At 39.1% G+C, this 18,264-nt stretch overlaps 1 protein-coding gene across 1 annotated transcript in view; it reads right to left on the reverse strand.

The window, feature by feature from the left end:
- Positions 1-18,264, reverse strand: part of IGF2R (insulin like growth factor 2 receptor) — a 79,247-nt gene that overhangs the window by 27,574 nt on the left and 33,409 nt on the right. Inside the window, exons 17-30 of the mRNA XM_060753672.2 lie at positions 17,585-17,700; positions 15,990-16,146; positions 15,538-15,711; positions 14,246-14,347; positions 13,551-13,652; positions 13,022-13,184; positions 12,332-12,499; positions 12,044-12,187; positions 10,083-10,261; positions 8,180-8,267; positions 6,257-6,475; positions 3,502-3,635; positions 1,062-1,159; positions 339-475 (exon numbers count right to left, since the gene is read on the reverse strand). Of these exons, the coding sequence (XP_060609655.2) occupies positions 339-475; positions 1,062-1,159; positions 3,502-3,635; positions 6,257-6,475; positions 8,180-8,267; positions 10,083-10,261; positions 12,044-12,187; positions 12,332-12,499; positions 13,022-13,184; positions 13,551-13,652; positions 14,246-14,347; positions 15,538-15,711; positions 15,990-16,146; positions 17,585-17,700 (1,981 nt within the window). The remainder of the gene's footprint in view (positions 1-338; positions 476-1,061; positions 1,160-3,501; positions 3,636-6,256; positions 6,476-8,179; positions 8,268-10,082; positions 10,262-12,043; positions 12,188-12,331; positions 12,500-13,021; positions 13,185-13,550; positions 13,653-14,245; positions 14,348-15,537; positions 15,712-15,989; positions 16,147-17,584; positions 17,701-18,264) is intronic.

Below are 18,264 nucleotides of genomic sequence, written 5' to 3' on the forward strand. Positions count from 1 at the left end.
TAGCCACCAGAAAAAGACTTGTACATGTCCCAGATTTTTACCAATCTGTTTTTATTTCTGGTGTAACTGTTTTATTGCATTTTATAAGCAATGGAAACCACTACTGGATGTTTTATATGGAAGGATTATATGAAAATGTTTTAAACAAGCCTATCTTTGTTTTAAGTAATTATGAGCGGTCAATGTTTATGTCTAAATGAATGCTACATTTAGGTTTGATTTGCTCATGTGTCTGGGTTTCTCTAATACAGAATGTGGTGGACAGTCATCCAGAAATCTATACAGTCCTCCTCACAACATTTTGGGTAAAAAGCATACGCAGACACTACTGTAGTTACCTGTTCCTTGATATGGCACTAAAGATTTGCAGACATTGATGTAATATTTCACTGCAGAATCTGTTCTTGAAATTGCTTCCCAGTTTTCCTTGTGTCGTGTCAGAGAAGACAGATCATAAGAGTTGCCAGCACTGTCTCTGGAGAAAAGCAAAGGAAACATGATAAATTTACTGAACTGAAGATATATTTGAAAACTAGTAACTACTTCATCACAGAAGAGTACAATTCTGGGGTGTGTAGTTTAGTGATGCTGTTAAAGGCTCCTCCCTAAACTACAAACCCAGGAATTTTGCAGGATGCAGCAACCGGATTTAAAGTGGATTCATTCTCTAGTGTGATGAGGTAATAAGAAACAGTACAGGAGAACCAATAAGTCTTAACAAAAGAATCCAAACCAAATTTTCAATGCCTCAATTGCTTTTAAATGTAGAGCAGGAATATCCCTAGAAGTTTTCCAATTATTATTCTAAGAGTTGCACGACTTAAGTGTCTGGGGATCCAGGATTATACAGTGGTAAGATATTTCATATTCACCCTGCTCTCCAGCATCCTCAGTTACCAGAATTCTTGATGTGGATGCAGAGAGGAATTCCTGTACTCCTATAAATGCCATACCGGCGTATTATTCATAGAACAGAACGAGCATCATCACTTGATGGAAAGTATAGGAAATCCCCAAAGTAAGACTTTTACTATTTCAACATCTGGAAAAACACAACTTACTTATAGGAGCAGTCAACTGATCTGAAAGGTGGGCAGGCCAAAGGAGTGTGCCATTCAAACATATAGGTGCAATCTTCTGTTTCCTTCAGGAACACTGGCTAAGGGGGGAAAAGACCCAAAAGAGCTCTTTTAACAAATGCGTTCCTACATAACATACTCGGGTCTAGAAAAATGCAACTCAACCTATCTATTATTCCAAAGAAGTGATACTACAGACAAAACAGTAGTTATTCACAATACAGGTTAAAAAAAAACTACTGTTCCACTCAACTGGCAACAATCTTGGACTACTGCTGTACCATACAAATCTTGATATTTCTCCCTGAATGGCAAAAAAAAGAAGCTTTTCTGCCCTTGCTGTGCTTATTTCCCACTGAAAAGGCTTTCCTATTTAACATATGGAGTCTGCAACTATGATGATATTGTTTAAGGAAGCCTTAAAAAAGAGCCAGAGTGATGTAAGTGCTGGAGTGCTTACTCGGCTTCGGAGATCTACATTCAAGTGAACTGTGAGACCAACATTTACTCTGTGACTTTGGGTCAGTCACTGTCTCTTAACTTCACGTACCTCTCAGGATCACTGGGAGGGTTAAAGGAGGACAAGAAGGCATGCCATGTCTTGAGATCATTGAAAGAAAGGCAATATACTGTACTTATTAATAAGCCACTTACACATATATTTATCTTTCTGGAGAAAATTCATCAATAAGTTGGTGTTTCAATACCATTTCCCTTTCAAGACTAGAAGCAGAAAGTGCTCAAGAAATACACCTATTAATGGTGCATGAGAGAAACACTGTGTAGTGCTGTTTAAAGTCCTATAGACTGCCTTTAGTGGGTCAGAAACAACATCAGACATTTAGAATTTGAGGACTCTAAAGCAAAATGCCTTTCATAAGAGAAGCAGACCTCCTCTTCTTTGCTCTTTCCTTCCAAGCCAACCATTTACCACTGCCACAGGTGAAGACAAGAAGAACATGTGGGTGGAGTTTTTGGTGCCCCCAGATATTTCTGGCTTATTTCCCATCAATCCTGGCCCTTAGTTATGTTGGCTGGAGATGATGGGCATTTGGAAGTAACCAGTGATAATAGGACTGCTACAGCTTCTCCATCTTTGAAGAAAAGGCAAGGTATGTATGAGGAAAGTGCAGCCCTTATTCCTTTGTATTGAAATTCCGGAAGTCCTATGTATAGACATAGGTTTAATATCTGTATGGTCTCAGTAAACTGAATGGAGAAGACTATGAGTCTATTTATATAACTGTGACAACATAAAGGTTCAATTATCCCATCTCCTCAAATGCAGCAATACTGGCATACAACTTACTTACTTGCTTATTTATTTATTACTAGCTTGGGGACCCGGCGCTGCCAGGGTTATTTGAGAAAGGAATTGTGTATCAAGGTTGGTCTTTATCAGTTATGTATATGGCTCGCAGTGGTCTCAGGAAGTTAGTGAAGGTATTGTGAGTCCCATCATCTGTGGTCCATCCTCCTCCAAACTGCTCCAGGGTCATGGGGGCTCTGTGTACCATGTTTGGTCTTGATTGGTCATTAGATGAGTGTTACAGAAGTCTTGGGAAGTGAGTGGAGGTACTTGAAATCCCATCATCCATTGTTCTCCCCCAAACCTCACCAGAATATTGAGTTGGCCATGGGGGCTCTCTGTGCCAAGTTTGGTCTTTATTAGTATTTGGATGAGTGTCACTGTGGTTTCAGGAAGTGAGTGAAGGTACTGCAAGTCCCATCATCCATCGTCCGTCCTCCTTCAAATAGCACCGGGATGTAGGCTGGGTCATGGGGGCTCTGTGTGCCAAGTTTGGTCTTGATGGGTCATTAGATGAGGGTTGCAGCAGTCTTGGGAAGGAAGTGGAGGTACTTGAAGTCCCATCATCCATGGTCTGTCCTCCTCGAAAGTGCACCAGGATGTAGAGTGGGTCATGGGGGCTCTGTGTGCCAAGTTTGGTCTTGATCAGTCATTGGATGAGGTTCACAGCAGTCTCAGAAAGTGAGTGATAGGACTGCAAGTCCCATCATCCATGGTCCAAACTGCAGTAGGATGCAGAGTGGGTCACGGGGGCTCTGTGTGCCAAGTTTGGTCTGTATTGGTTATTTTCTGACCCAGCCCCTGGCCTTTTCCTTTCCTCTATTTGTCATCTCGGAATCTTGGAATTGTGGCTGGCCAATCAGAAACCATATGCAAATTTCCTTCTCTCATGTCCCCGTTTCTGTCATGAACCCTTTTCTCCACCAGGGGCTCCTGTTGCAGCTGGCCAATCAGAGACCATATGTAAATAGCACCACAGTGGCAGCCTATCAGAAAGCTGGCACATACCCGGTCGCACTGCCGCATACAAACTTTGACTTTTATTATATGTATAGATAGAAGATTTAATCACATTTGATGAATTGAGAAGGAATCACCTGACACTCCACTCACCTCCAAATTTGTATGGGTATCGCAATAGAAAAATATGGCTGTTGAACGCTGGTATATTTTGTGGCAGGTCTCTCCATTGGTGTAATTGATTTTGATTAATCCATTTTCAAATGTCAGTTTTGTTGTCTGCAAACCTAACAGCAAAATATGTCCATGTATTAACTTAAGTCACACACACGCATATAAAAAGAATACAGTCTGGAACTAAAAATATTCATTGAAAAATCTAAGCTGGCACACATAAGAAACAGGCTAACTTTACTTCTCTGCGAATCTCCAGTTTGCTAAAAGCTATAGAACAATCTCCCAGTTGTGCCACCTTTACAAAGTTCTGGAGACTTATTTTGCATAGAATTATGGAAAAAAATAGACCCATGTCTGATTCCACAGCAAGCTGGCTTCAGAAAGGGCAAAAGCTGCACATCGCAACTGCTGAACATGACTCAGCACGTAGAAGATGGCTTTGAAAGGCAGCAGATCACAGGACCTGTCTTCATAGACCTGTCAGCAGCTTATGATACTGTAAACCACAACCTCCTCCTGAGAAAAATGTATAATATCACAAAGGACTACCGTCTCACCAGCCTCATAGGAAATCTGCTACAAAACAGGAGCATTTTTGTTGAGTTCCAGGGCCAAAGATGCAGATGGCAGAAACAGAAGAACGGCCTGCCTCAGGGGAGCGTGCTTGCTCCATCAATGTTCAACATTTACACAAATGACCAGCCACTGCCAGAAGGGACGGAGAGCTTCATCTATGCTGATGATCATGCCATTACTGCTCAAGCAGGGAGCTTTGAGATGGTTGAACAGAAGCTCTCCGAAGCTCTAGGTCAGTAGTTCTCAACCTGTGGGTCCTCAGGTGTTTGGGCCTACAACTCCCAGAAATCCCAGCCAATTTACCAGCTGTTAGGATTTCTGGGAGTTGAAGGCCAAAAACATCTGGGGACCCCAGGTTGCGAACCACTGCTCTAGGTGCTCTTACTACCTATTACAGGGAAAACCAGCTGATTCCTAACCCATCTAAAACACAGACATGTGCTTTTCATCTTAAGAACAAAGCATCCCGAGCTCTGAGGATGATTACCTGGGAAGGAATCCCACTGGAGCATTGCAGCACACCCAAATACCTAGGAGTTACGCTGAACTCTGCTCTGACCTACAAGAAGCACTGCCTGAATAGCAAGCAAAAAGTGGGCGTTAGAAATATGAAAGCTGACTGGCACAACCTGGAGATCACAACCAGATACAGTGAAGACATCTGCCCTTGCGCTATGCTACTCTGCTGCTAAGTATGCATGCCCAGTGTGGAACACATCTCACCACGCTAAAACAGTGGATGTGGCTCTTAATGAGACATGCCGCATTATCACGGGGTGTCTGTGCCCTACACCACTGGAGAAATTACACTGTCTAGCTGGTATCGCACCACCTGACATCCGCCGGGAAGTGGCAGCCAATAGTCAAAGGACCAAGGCAGAGACATCTCCAGCTCATCCCCTGTTTGGATATCAGCCAGCACATCAACAACTTAAATCCAGACATAGTTTTCTAAGATCCACAGAGACACTCGCTGGAACACCTCAGCAAGCAATCCAAAAGTGCAAGCTCAAACTCAGAATCTCAATCATTGACTGATACCAAATGAGAGATTCCCTCCTGGGCACACAGAAAACAGGGCGACTTGGAAGGCGCTGAACAGACTGCGCTCTGGCACCACGAGATGCAGAGCCAAACTTAAGAAATGGGGCTGTAAAGTGGAATCCACGACATGCGAGTGTGGAGAGGAGCAAATCACAGACCACCTACTGCAATGCAACCTGAGCCCTGCCACATGCACAACGGAGGACCTTCTTGCGGCAACACCAGAGGCACTCCAAGTGGCCAGCTACTGGTCAAAGGACATTTAATAGAATACCAAGTCTGCAAATTTTGTGTTTTGTTTGTTTGTTTTTTTAACGCAATACAACTGTTTTGGTTCGCTCCTGACACAATAAATAAAAATATTTCAGTATTTGCATAATAATTCATGTATAACAATAACAGATATATCGAACTTTACTTTTTTGTATTCTGAAAGCTAACAAATCATTTTAGTTAAACCATCTCATTACACGGTCTTAATTTTTGCAACAGTCACATATTCTATTTGGAACTCCCCTCACAACGAAACACGAGGGGAGTAGTGATTCACATATTCTCATTCTCTACTGATAAATGCACTAAAGTCCAATCTTCATAACAGTTTCTACCCACTAACCAGCTCCTGTCAAAAGGAAATGTCTCTAGCTACTGGTGAATGTGTGATAAAATATGAGTAAAACTTATAGTGTACGGTTTTCTTCACTGAAATACATTGCTAACAAACCCACTGAAGAAAATCAATACAAACAACCTGTTTTGGGGTTATAAACAAACAATGAGTTCTCCTGTTGCTATAGATTCAGGGAATTGGGGGGAGGAAGATTACAACGATCAAAATCCTCCAATAGCACAGCCAATTCAATACAGAGTCAGGGATTCCCATAGACATTGTCCAAAGTAATACCTCTTCTAAGCTCTTACACTTAAATAGCACCTAAAAATTCTAGCGATGCTATAATGCCCAAAAATAGCCCCTCTATAGCACTGGGCTAAACAGGTAAATTGTTATTAAAAAGAAAGTCAATGTTTTCCTATAACACAACTTGATTCATCCATCCTTATAAAGCCAAAGAATACAAATAATGGCCATTAGTAGACAGAACAGCCTTACCTGCTATTTTCTTAAAAGTTGGAGTTTGCTTCTTAATTTGACACGATGACACAATATCGGTAGCTTGGTTAGGTAGTTTGCAAATTCCTGTTGGTAATCCATCACAGATTCTGAAGACGTAGTCATATTCATCAGTGCTCACTTTTTTATCGGCCCCACTAAGTGACTTCAGGTCATAAACATAACCGTATCTTGGGTCTTTCACTTGACAGTTATCACCTTAAAGAACCAGAAAGCCAGAAGGAAAAAAGAAATCTTAGGATACACACCTAAACATACAACACTTTATGCTCAATTGTAAAGCAAGATCTATCTAAATAATGAAAAAAACATTTCCCTAAACAGAATACTGACTTGAAATGGTCAAACAACAATTTCTATTATTCTTTTTAGCATGTCACTGCAATTCTACTAATCATCAAAAGACATTTTGGTAATAGAAAAATAATACATACAAACTATGGAAAGGTATGATGTCTAAGAAGAGGCAACTGAGCACTAGGGCAAGGGCAATCTCAGTGGTGGCATCATGATTTTGTAACGCTTTCCTAAAAGACATACAGCTGGTGCCTTTACTGTTGGTCTCTTGATGCTTACCAAATTTATTCCTATTTTTAAATTTTTAATTTTTTATTAATTACGTATTTGCAGTGTCTTAAAAGAAAGGAGGGGGCATTGGGGAGGGTGGGAATAGAATGAGGGAACTCTACTGCAAGTGATACACACAAAACAAAAGAAAAAATAGAAATTAAACCAGACGTTATTAGGGATCTGGGATAGGGAATAGGGAAGGTAGCAAGGAAAAAAGAGAAAGAAAAGAAAAAGAAAAAAGAGAAACTTTCAATCTTCTCTGTGGTTTGTATTTTCTTTTCTTGTCTTGTTTCTTTATACTATCCCCTCTTTGCTTATTATCAATATGCAATATTTTTTTCTTATTATCATCAATTTAGTTCAATTTTCAATTTTATTTTTTCTTGTATCATAAATTCTCATATTGAAGTACAATCTGTTGGTATTTTTAATCCCTCTATATTTATATTCAGCAGTTGGGTTAGTTTGTCCATGTTCATTATGTCAATTATCTTGGATAATTGCTGATAAATAGTCTGTCTTTATTTGCCACCCATTTCTATATCTAGATTCCCAGAAAGAAGTATTCCAGTTTTAACTGTATTTTTTTATCTAGCATCTTCTGAATTTTGTTTTTCAATTTCTTTCCAATAATTTTTAGCTGTTTGACAAGACCACCACGTACTGATTTTACAAGATTGCCACATATTTTAAAACTTAATTTTTGACCTGATAATTTTATTTATCTGGCTCATAGGTTTTACTGCCCTTTTAGATTCAGTAAAGTTCTGTCATTTTGCATATATCTTTCTTTTTGAAGCCTCCCAATTAGTGGGATTGATGCCAGTTCTTCTATACATTGGGGGCATTTTGAGCTGAAAAATTGAGTGGTTGGGGACAATGAGGCCAAATAACATTGGGGTTCGTGGATCATAGAGCCTGGACTATGCTCACTCTAGGTTTATACAACTACTACTCATAAAGCTTTGAAAAATCCTCTCAGATTTTTATCAGCTGTTTAGAATGTTTTGATCTGGAATGCACTTTTGTAAAACGTGTGCCTGCAGAAATTGTTGCATAAGTTGAACTACATACAGCTGTTATACCCTTGCAAATTAATAAGCTCTGTTTTCACATGTCCAACTTCATGTGGTCATGATGGCTGCAAGATTCTTAAGAGTTTAGTCCCAAAAGTAATTTATCAAACTATAATCCAGAATTATAGTTGACGGGAGCAATTTTGCTCAAATCAGAAACCCTCTGCATTGGACTTTTCCTCTTGTATCCCAAATGTGGTGTACTTTTAATTTTTAATTTTTTACAGAAAATAATTTCTCAAGCATTCATACTTGCCTTCTGCTCTATGCAAAGGACAAGCTGCTACTGTTCTCCAGAGAAACACGAATTCACAGTCCTCTTCATGTTGAAACACAGGTGATCCCTACACATAAAGATAAAAACATAAAGATAAAAATGATTCTATGACTTATGCTGGCTGTTTGGCATCTACAAGAAATTCTATTGATGTCCTTCTTATTACAGCTCTATCTAGAATTCCCTGGCATCATTAAGGTGCATTACTATTTATGAGAAAATCTAAAAAACAAAGGGACTTGCCATTCACAGATCCCCAGGCTGAATCAGATGCTTAATATAATGAAGGGTGATATTCTTTTTTATTTTATGGAAATGCAAAGGGGGAAATAAATGTGCTTATGTCTGAGGTGTCTGCACCTCAGACATAAGCAGTTTTTTCCTATGAGCCCACGACACCCCATGGAGTTTGGTCTAAATGATTTAGGGTGGTAATGGGAATGATAACTGCTCAACTAGCATCAAATGTCAGATATGACAACACCCAGCAAGGTCTTCACTGTGAGTTCCTTCAACCTCCACTGCAGAAGCTTTGTCAGGTCAGAGTCAACATAAAGGTGATTTACCCTTTTTGTCTACCTGTTTAAGTTCAAAACAATATCTTTTTTTTTTTAAAAGAGAGAAGTCAAGCCTAATTTTGAAAATGGGTAGACATTGACCACTGAGTTTGGAGTGGGATGCAGTTGCCCAAACTCTTGGTCAACACTGACAGGTTTTCATGTCACAATTGTCAGCTATGGAACCAGTCCTGAATATTTACTGCCATATTTCCCACGAGCCTATGGCATGTTTCATGATACTGACTGGAAAAAGTAAGACAGCATTGTTGTGAGTTTTCCGGGCTGTAAGACCATGTTCCTGAAGCATTCTTTCCTGATGTTTCACCTGCATCTATGGCAGACATCCTCAGAGGTTGTGAGGTCTGTTGGAAACTAGGCAAGTGGGGTTTATATATCTGTGGAATGTCCAGGGTGGGAGAAAGAACTCTTGTCTGTTTTAGGCAAGTGTGAATGTTGCAATTGGCCACTTTGATTAGCATTTAATGGCTTCTGGAACAAGGTCATACAACCCGGAAAGAGCTAAATACACATATAAAGACAACTGGATTCTTAAACAAGCAGAGACAGCTAGTGCTGTTATTCATAGTAACAATTTCTTATCCTTGCACAAAAAATACAAAAAAATCAGTATTACTGCTATGAATCTGTTTTTAAGTAAGCTGAGTAAAGTGAAATTTGTGATGCTGCCCAATCTTTTTGTAGTTACAACTGGATCAGTGCCACAGTAGACAAAGAATTCTTAGAACTATAGCTCAAAAAATGTAATTTTGTCAATATACCACAGTACGAATGATAAAAACTGCTGTGAGCTCTAAAATCTCTAGTTCTTGCCAGATGAGAGACGGGGTTAAAATACTGTATCTAAATCTACCTTCTAATTTGCAATGGTCTTCTCTGTCCTAATAAATAGAAAACTTCCAAGCAATTGAGTGAGCAAGGAAAGATGCAGCAATATCCTAACTCTGTGCACAAATGCAATTATTACCTTCTAACTACAGAAGACAACTAATCAGGAAGAGTACTATGCACAAGCACAGCTCATCTCTCTCTTCATAAAGTGGCAGTTTGAAGGTGCAGAAAACCTGAAGTTCACATACATAACAGGTAAGGGGAGCTACAGTTATGCAGGACTATGAAAACAATTTATTTATTTATTTATTTATTTATTTATTTATTTGCTGTATTTATATACCACCTTTCTCAGCCCGAAGGCGACTCAAGGCGATGGATGACGAACTTTATACTAGCTTGCAAGGCTGCTCAAAGCAGTCAAATTATTAGATGGAAAGACATCAGTATTTAGAACACAACACACAACTTACGTTAGATTGATCACACTGGAAGATGATCCGGGTTGAGTACTGCTGGGTACCTCTGCATTTGTCCCCACTCAAGTACACAATACTAAGGGAGCCATCCGTGGCAGCCTGAGGACTTATCTGAATCATACCAAGATTCTGACCTTTACCACCCGATTTCATACAAGACCCTATTACACCTCCTGCAAGCAATAGAAAAACGGAAAAGAATGAATTGAATATCGCCACCAGAGCAATTCATCAATTTTGCATGCATGAACAAAGATTCGTCAATACTGTATCTCCTTGCATAATAGTAGTCAGGGCATAATATTTGCACCCCCGTTTTTGGCATGATAAAATTGGCACTCTTAGTATTCCTTGCATAACACTTAGCTCACTCAAGTGCAACAATTATGAGAAGGGGGTGGGTACATCAGCTGGTGAAGCCTCACCCGTCCTGAGCCTGCCCCTTTTCCAGCTACGGGCCTTCACTCAGCTGGTAGCCAAGTGTAGTCCCATAGCTCGAACAATTTTCCACTGTATAATAGTCGAATGCCCCATTTTTTTCCAAAGGGGGTGTGTGACTATTATGCAGTGAAATTCAGCATATTAAAGGGGAATGTTTTTATACCTACATATTTTCACTTGTATGCAAGTTCTTTTAGAGAAAATTACTAAAACAATGTTTCCACCTTTGTTTTTACTTCTGCAGCCCTGATTTAGCCATAGCATTCACTAATTAGTTAGGAGTAGTTAGTAGCAGTGAAGTTAGTGCACCAAGTGCACAGTTGAAGTTAGTGCACCAAGTGCACCACTCCTGGAGAAGTTGGATCTGGCCACAGTAGTACATGCCTTGGTTACATCCTGGTTGAACTACTACAAGGCACTCAATGTGGGGCTGCCTTTGAAAAGTGCTCAGTAACTTCAGTTGGTCCAAAGAGCAGCAGCCAGATTGCTAACTGGGGCTGGCTAGAGGGAGAATACAACACTTCTGTTGCAAGAGCTCCACTGGCTAACATGTTTTTGGGCACAATTCAAAGTGCTGGTTCTGACCTATAAAGCCCTATATGGCTTCAGTCCAGGTTATCTGAATGACTGTATCTCTTTCTCCAAACTTGTCAGGCATCTATGATCAACTGAGGAGGGCCTTCTCTCCGTCACACCACCCACACAAGTGTGTTTGTTAGGAACAAGGGAGAGGGCCTTTTCAGTGGCTACTACTAGACTGAGGAACTCACTTCCAAGAGAGACCAGGATGGCCCCATCCCTGCTTGCCTTCTGCAGGCAGGTAACAACCTTTCTTTGCAAGCAGGCATTTGGGGGATGATGAGATATTTAAAAGTATTTTTAACTGTATTTATTATATTTTCACTGTATTTTGACCTCCACACAGTAGTATGTAAAATATTTTTTCAGTTTTTGTATTCACTTTGCTTTAAACTGTGACCAAACTATTTGGTTGCTAGCCACCTTGAGTCCCCACAGGGAGAAAGGGGGGTATAAATAAAGTAAGTAAATAAATAACTAATAGTTCAGTAGTTCACTATAAACCATCCACTATCAGCTACCAAATAAATTCTCATCCTTCTCTAGTAAAGTATAAAATCTAATTTTAAAGTTCTATTCCAGATGTATGATAAAATGAATAGTTACGTTGCATGAAAACCTATGGCACATCGTTATTTCCATGAGAAAATTGGTTGTTTCAAAATTACTGTATTTTATATGCTGCTATCACCACTTTTATGTCTAATCAAAAGGTTCAGGAACTGTTTTATTAAATTCGCTAATAATTGGAAGGCCTCTAATTAGCAAATAAATTATGAAAAACTATCTTATGAGAAGTTGCTCCTGCATGGATTGTGTGAATTCCAAATACTCTCGCTACCTAGGCCTACTGCACATTACTGGGTATTTTAACCTATTGTACAAATATGCCTCCAGAAAAGATGAACAAATCTGGATAAATTTATTACACTTACCTGGGCACCCTGGAATGTATGGAAGGGGTTTACAAACATTCAGATAGAAAGTTCTTGTTTTGGCCTCTTTAGATGTATCTAAGGCAACCCATGGCTTGTTATCTCTGCTCAAGTCACTCAGATCATATTCATTGCCAGCAGAATCTTAAAACACAATGAGAAATGATACAATGCTTGATTACTACTTTTGCCACTGCTGTTTCGTGTTATTTCTCAGAACATTCTGTTCTTCAAACACACACCAATGATCTTTCTACAGAAGTCATCATCTCACTTCCACTTACTTACCAGTAACATGGCAGTCAACTGGTGCAGGTGGGCAGGCTAAGGCTGTGTGAAATTCAAAGAATGTATCATGAATCCTTAGAGCTGAATTCATCTCTTCATGCACAAATGTGAGTTCTCCAGGATAGGACTCATTGCAGATGAAGGTAATAGTGAAGGTATCATTGGGTCCTGAAGAATGAAAATAAAGCATGAAGTCAAGATATTCAAGAAGGTCTTTACATTTCATTGTATTTCTACATGTCTCGGCTATGTCCTTATTCCTGTTGTACTTGTATCAACAAATACATTGTTTGGTTTCTCAGAGTTACAATAAAGGATCTCTAATGAAGGATGGCTCCCCATGGCCAGAGTTGAGTACCACCTCCAGAAGCTGGAGATGAAAGGGGAAGCTTTTGCCTTTGTTCTGTGTATTTGTGTGTCATTGTTATTTCACTGTATTAATGACACTCGATGTTTGCCCATCTGTGTATCTTGTAATCTGCCCCGAGACTCCTCGGGGAGATAGAGCAGAATATAAATAAAGTGTTGTTATTATTGTTGTTGTTATTGTTATTATTTTACTGCAGTATTGTATAAAATGGGACTTGAATATCCATTTGTCTAGTATCTAAAGGGCATCCTGGAACCAAACTTCAGTTGATACCAAGGGCTCACAGTATAAGGAAACCCCTTAGGGAACAAAAAAGCTACCTCTGTATGTAAGAGACAGGAATCCTTCTGTAGAAAGTTGAAGAGTTTTATTTAGCTTCACCAAGCGAATGTGTTCCAGATTCTCTGCTTCACATCCACCAATAGAATCATTCGCAGGTGTAGTTTTAGCTGTGCATCCTTTTGCCGGTCCACAGATATTCATCTAAAACAAGTAACACAACCAGTATTACATTTGTTTGCCTATGGAAAATCAGTTCACTAGCAAAACAGCACAATCTCAGGTCCTGCCTTTTCCATCACTCAGGTCCTAATTTTTCCATCACAGACCCATGTTCTTTTGTTCACTTGTGAACACTGACCTAAACTTGCTACAGCCCTGACTTGGAACATCTAGAGACTGAATTTATGAGCTTTTGTATGCATATATATTGTACGCCCTACTGCTAAGCCAAAGGCCTTCTTTGTATATTCAGATGTGACTCGCTTTGTTTACAAATATTCAACTAGAATTACTAATTTTGCATTCTTCAGAATACAATGACCTATGCTTGGCAAAGAAAAAAAATACCATATAGGTCTTTCCAATTCCCACGGTTACGTATACGTCATCTATAGCTAATGGCTCCAGATTATATACAAATCCAGTGTTGGGATCCTTCACAGAGCAGCTCTGCAGCAAAACAAACAGAAGGAAACAATTTCATCAAAAAGTAATACATTAAGACAAGAAATGCATTCTGAGAACAATATATGAAACACAAGTTTTGTTCCCAGGGGGGCAGGGGCGAGCAGGGAGCCGGCAAGTGGGGGACGGACAGGAGAGCAACAGCATTTGATTAAAAACAGGACTGCTGGTGTCCTCACAGTGCTAATGGTTGGATAAGCCCTCTTGAATTATATCCAGCTCCTCCTACATCTGACACCATATAAACTACACCATACTATGTCTTATCTATTCCTCTACAATCATGAAGTAAAACAAAGTTTCCAATGACATAGTCTTTAAAACATTCCAGGTGTTACCATCAATTTAAAATTATTCAGAAGGGAGGAGATGTAAAAACACTTAGTTCCACTTCTGCCGCATACATATGTGCAGCTTTACATGCAGGATGACATACTTCCTTATAGGAACTGGGATTCTGGCTGGGAATGGTCCTTCAGCCATGGATCTGGAATTGCTGAAAAGTTCAGGGGCAAGGGAGGATGTGTGAGGCATAAATAGGAACTTGATGAGCACAGGCATATTCCCTAACACCTCACCTGTGCGTTGCCTTCTGTTGTCGTCACTGGACAAGCAGCTTCAGTCTCCCATAAAAATGTAGCAACACAATCTTTAATCTCTATGAATCTCGGGCTGCTATTCTGGAAACACAGGGGATGAGGAAGTTACAGCAAAGAATGCAGAAATAGATCGGCTTTCACAAGGCACTACGGAAGTGTATTAAGAGTCTGCTGTCTTTTGGACACAATAATTTGGGATGGCAAGATTTGTTGTGCTGGTGAACAGGTATTCAAGAAAAGCAACATATTCACAATGGTTTATTGCCAATTGCATCTCTTTATAAAATAATGTGTCATTTTAAATAGTAAAAAGAAAAATATGCACTCAAACATGGTGGGACACTATTTCACTACATAGGTTCCCTAAACTAGCTCCCAAGATATAGTACTTTCCAAACAATATTACCAGATTTTGCATAGGAAAACATTCTAAAATTGTCAAATTCAAACTGGGGGCAGTAATGGGCAATGTAGTGTCCCCCAAATATTGTAGTACTGCAACTCCCAACAGCCTTAACCAGCATGGCTGATAGTGTGGGATGCTGAGGAGCCACACAGCATTAGCTATAATTGTGTTGAAATTTCAGGTCGTCACCAGGATGTTGTGTACATGCTTTCTATAACCACTTACATTGCTGATTTAAGAAAGTTATGCAGTACAACCAACAAAGGTAGATTTGGCCAGGGCCTTACAGTTAGCCCAAACTTATGCTAGTTTTAAAAACAACACTGGCCAACATATTTTGGTGCTCAAATGTTACCTCTATCCACTCTAGTTATTAAGATACAGAACATATGCCATCTACCAGTCGCCATCTCCTCACCTATAAGAAATTATGATAATCATGTCTAAAAAATTAGAGATGTGGTCTATCCAATGCAATTTTCTGAACTAGCACCCCAAATAACCCCAGGAACAGGTCTAACAACCAAGGCCCCAAAATGATGTTATTGTTGGACTGTGTAATAATTGTGGTCAGGGATCTCATGAGCCACAAAGGTGGGCCCTAAAACTGCATCCAGCCCAATGACTGTACTTTCCCACTCTGCATCAGGTAATTGTTGACATCATTTCAAACAAAATTGGTGATCTATATCTGTCTTGTAAAACAGCTCATACGTATGACATTACACAGTACGGAAACTCTCCTTAAACAGCTGGTCTGTGGAAGTGATCCTGTGATCACTCTTATTAAGCCACAGAGGGCAGTTCAGTGAAATAAAACTGTGATGTCACAGGAGGATGAGAAGGTGATACTCTAGTTACTTACAAGAGTTCCTTTGGAGCAGGAGAGATGGACGAGGCTTGAGAAATGCTCACTCTTATCATCTGACCCAGTGCACAAAGAGCCACCAGTATAGTTCAAAAGGATTCTACCATGTCCTTCAATAATGGGACGCTGTCTGGCAATCCCCAAGTTACTATTTGAAACTGAAGAACCTGACTGAAATGAAAAAACAAAAGTCATTCCTGAAGCAAAAATTGTTCAATTAAACGAAGTAAGGTTTCATGCTGAATTATTGCTTCAAAATAGGCAGAATCACGTTTTGAGATGAAAATAATAGATGAAACTCAATCTTATTTTAGGAAATAAGATTGTCTATAGGATTACAGATAAAGAGGAGGAAAAGGGTTAAGAAAAAGAACTTCAGATTAAAATGTTCTGAATATGAGATTCAGTTTACAGGGTTTTTTTTTTTTTCATGAGCTGGATATACTCACACTTCCCCCGCCTTGATATGTCACTTCACAGACCGATGCCCATCTATGACATCCTGGAATAGGGTTCAAGGGCCGACAGACATTTATGTAGTATTTTTTGTGCTCAGAATTGTCCATTGCAAACCAATTTTCACTTCTGTCTCCAAATAATGACAAACTGAAAATATTTTTAAAAAAGAACAAAACTCATGTTACACATATTTCCTGATATTTAATAATGTTAAAATTAGCAGGATAAATTATTCAGAATGCATTGCAACCTTTCACTCTGTTTATCTCATATTACCGCAAGCATAGTACGCATTCAAAACCTCATAAAGCACAGATTTAGAAAGAGACGAAATATCAAAATTGGAAGGAGGGCAATGGGCTATCAGGTCCAACTCCTAGCTCAATACAGGCTCTCCACCCACAGCATCTCCAGCAGATAGATGTCCAGTCTCTTTCTGAAGCTTATTATAACCTCAAGGCAATTGATTTCACCACTGACTTCTCCTATTGTCAAGAAGTTCCTTCTAAATGTCTAATCGAAATCTTCTCTACTATACATTCAAACCATTAGACCTGGTCCTAGCCTCCAGAGAAGCAGAGAGCAGGCCTGTCCCTCTCTATAGCAGCCCTTGTGGTACCTCAAGAGTGCAATCGTGTTACCCTTCAGCTCTCTCTTCACCAAACTGAACATGGCCAAGTCCCTTCGACTTTTCCTCATATGCTTTGTTCTCTTTACTTCTTATCTTCTTCCTTCCCATTTTCGGAACCTGCTCTAATATGTCACGATCTTTCTATAAATGGAGTGTTCAGATTTGATGAGTCCTGTCCAAAGCTACAGGTGAACTATTATTATTACGCCCTATGTGGACTATCACTTCTCCAGCTCTGGATATAAGTGGACTATAACTTCCCCCAATTAGCCTGAATTTAAAACAATTCTTGTATTAATGCAGGTTAAAATGGAATCTGCCTTTTTTGTTGCAGCATCATACTTCTTGTTTATTTATAACTTAAGAATAAGCACCAAGGGCCTATTTGTGGCCTGAATAAAAAAATTAACTTGTCTGTTAAATTTCATTTTATTAATTGCAGCCCAGTTTTTTTTTAAGTTTATCATGGTTCTTTTGAATTTTATTCCAGTGTGTTAGCTACCCCTGCAAGCTTTGTATTATCTGCCAATTTGATTTGGATTTTCTCCATCCCATCATCTAACTTACTGATAAAAATGAGTAATGATCTTAGGACAAATCAAAACCTCCTTCCAATCGGAAGCACAACCAATTAGGATTATTCTGATAGTACTGTTTTCCTGAAGAGACCAAAATCCACTAATTGCAGTAATGCAAATGTATCTAAATGAACTCAATGTATACATACAAATACAAATGTCAATAAAACATAGGATTGTTACATTCATATTAAACAGGAATAATTTGTTCTTTTCTTGAAAGATGAAAAAATGAAAAATATCTATAAAAGAATTTTGTTTTGTGCTAAACAGCATCTAATTCAACATGTAAGCACATACTCTGGACAGAACGTACTTATTAACTGACCATTTCCTCTGTCATTTTGTACTTAAAGACACTGTCTATTTTGCTTACCTTGAAAGATCATATTGCTCCATGGTATGAGGATCAGTTACAACACACTCTATGGGTATCTCTGGACAAGCATACTGAGTGTACCACTTGAAGTTGTAGGTGAAATTGTCTTCTGCCTAAGTTACACATAAAGACAAAACCAAATTAAAGATGCAGAACCTTAAAGTTTTTAAAAATAAGAAGCTGAGCTTTATATATAGGTAAATACTTTTTATTTTATTTTAATGGGTGTGGAAAATGGAGGGAATTGGGGAAATAAAACCACTAGGCAGAGAATGTAAATCCCTTAGGTTAAGTGTTTTAGATCTGTACATAGTCAATGTTTAGTGGCTGTAGTGTAGCGTGTTTTTATATTAGGAAAATTTGATTTCTACTTTTTGTTGATGTATTATGGCTTATACGTTTTGTATTCTTGCTTTTAATGTCTGTCTGTAGTTTTGTGTTGGTTTTTCTGACTACAATTATCCAAAAAAAAAGAGGGGGGGGGGAGAAGCTGAGCTTTTATGTGACACATTTTCTGTCACATAAAAGCACAAATACAAAAAGCCCACTGGAATCTGTACTCATATTCAGAATTATAAGTACACAATGTAAGTTAATTCTCTGAACAAATGACTTTCATCTGTCCATCCAGGTATTGTGATCCTTCCACCCTTATGTAATACTGGTCTACTGCAAAT

The sequence above is a fragment of the Anolis sagrei genome, chromosome 1 (genome assembly GCF_037176765.1).
Source record: "Anolis sagrei isolate rAnoSag1 chromosome 1, rAnoSag1.mat, whole genome shotgun sequence".
Taxonomy (NCBI): Eukaryota; Metazoa; Chordata; class Lepidosauria; order Squamata; family Dactyloidae; genus Anolis; species Anolis sagrei.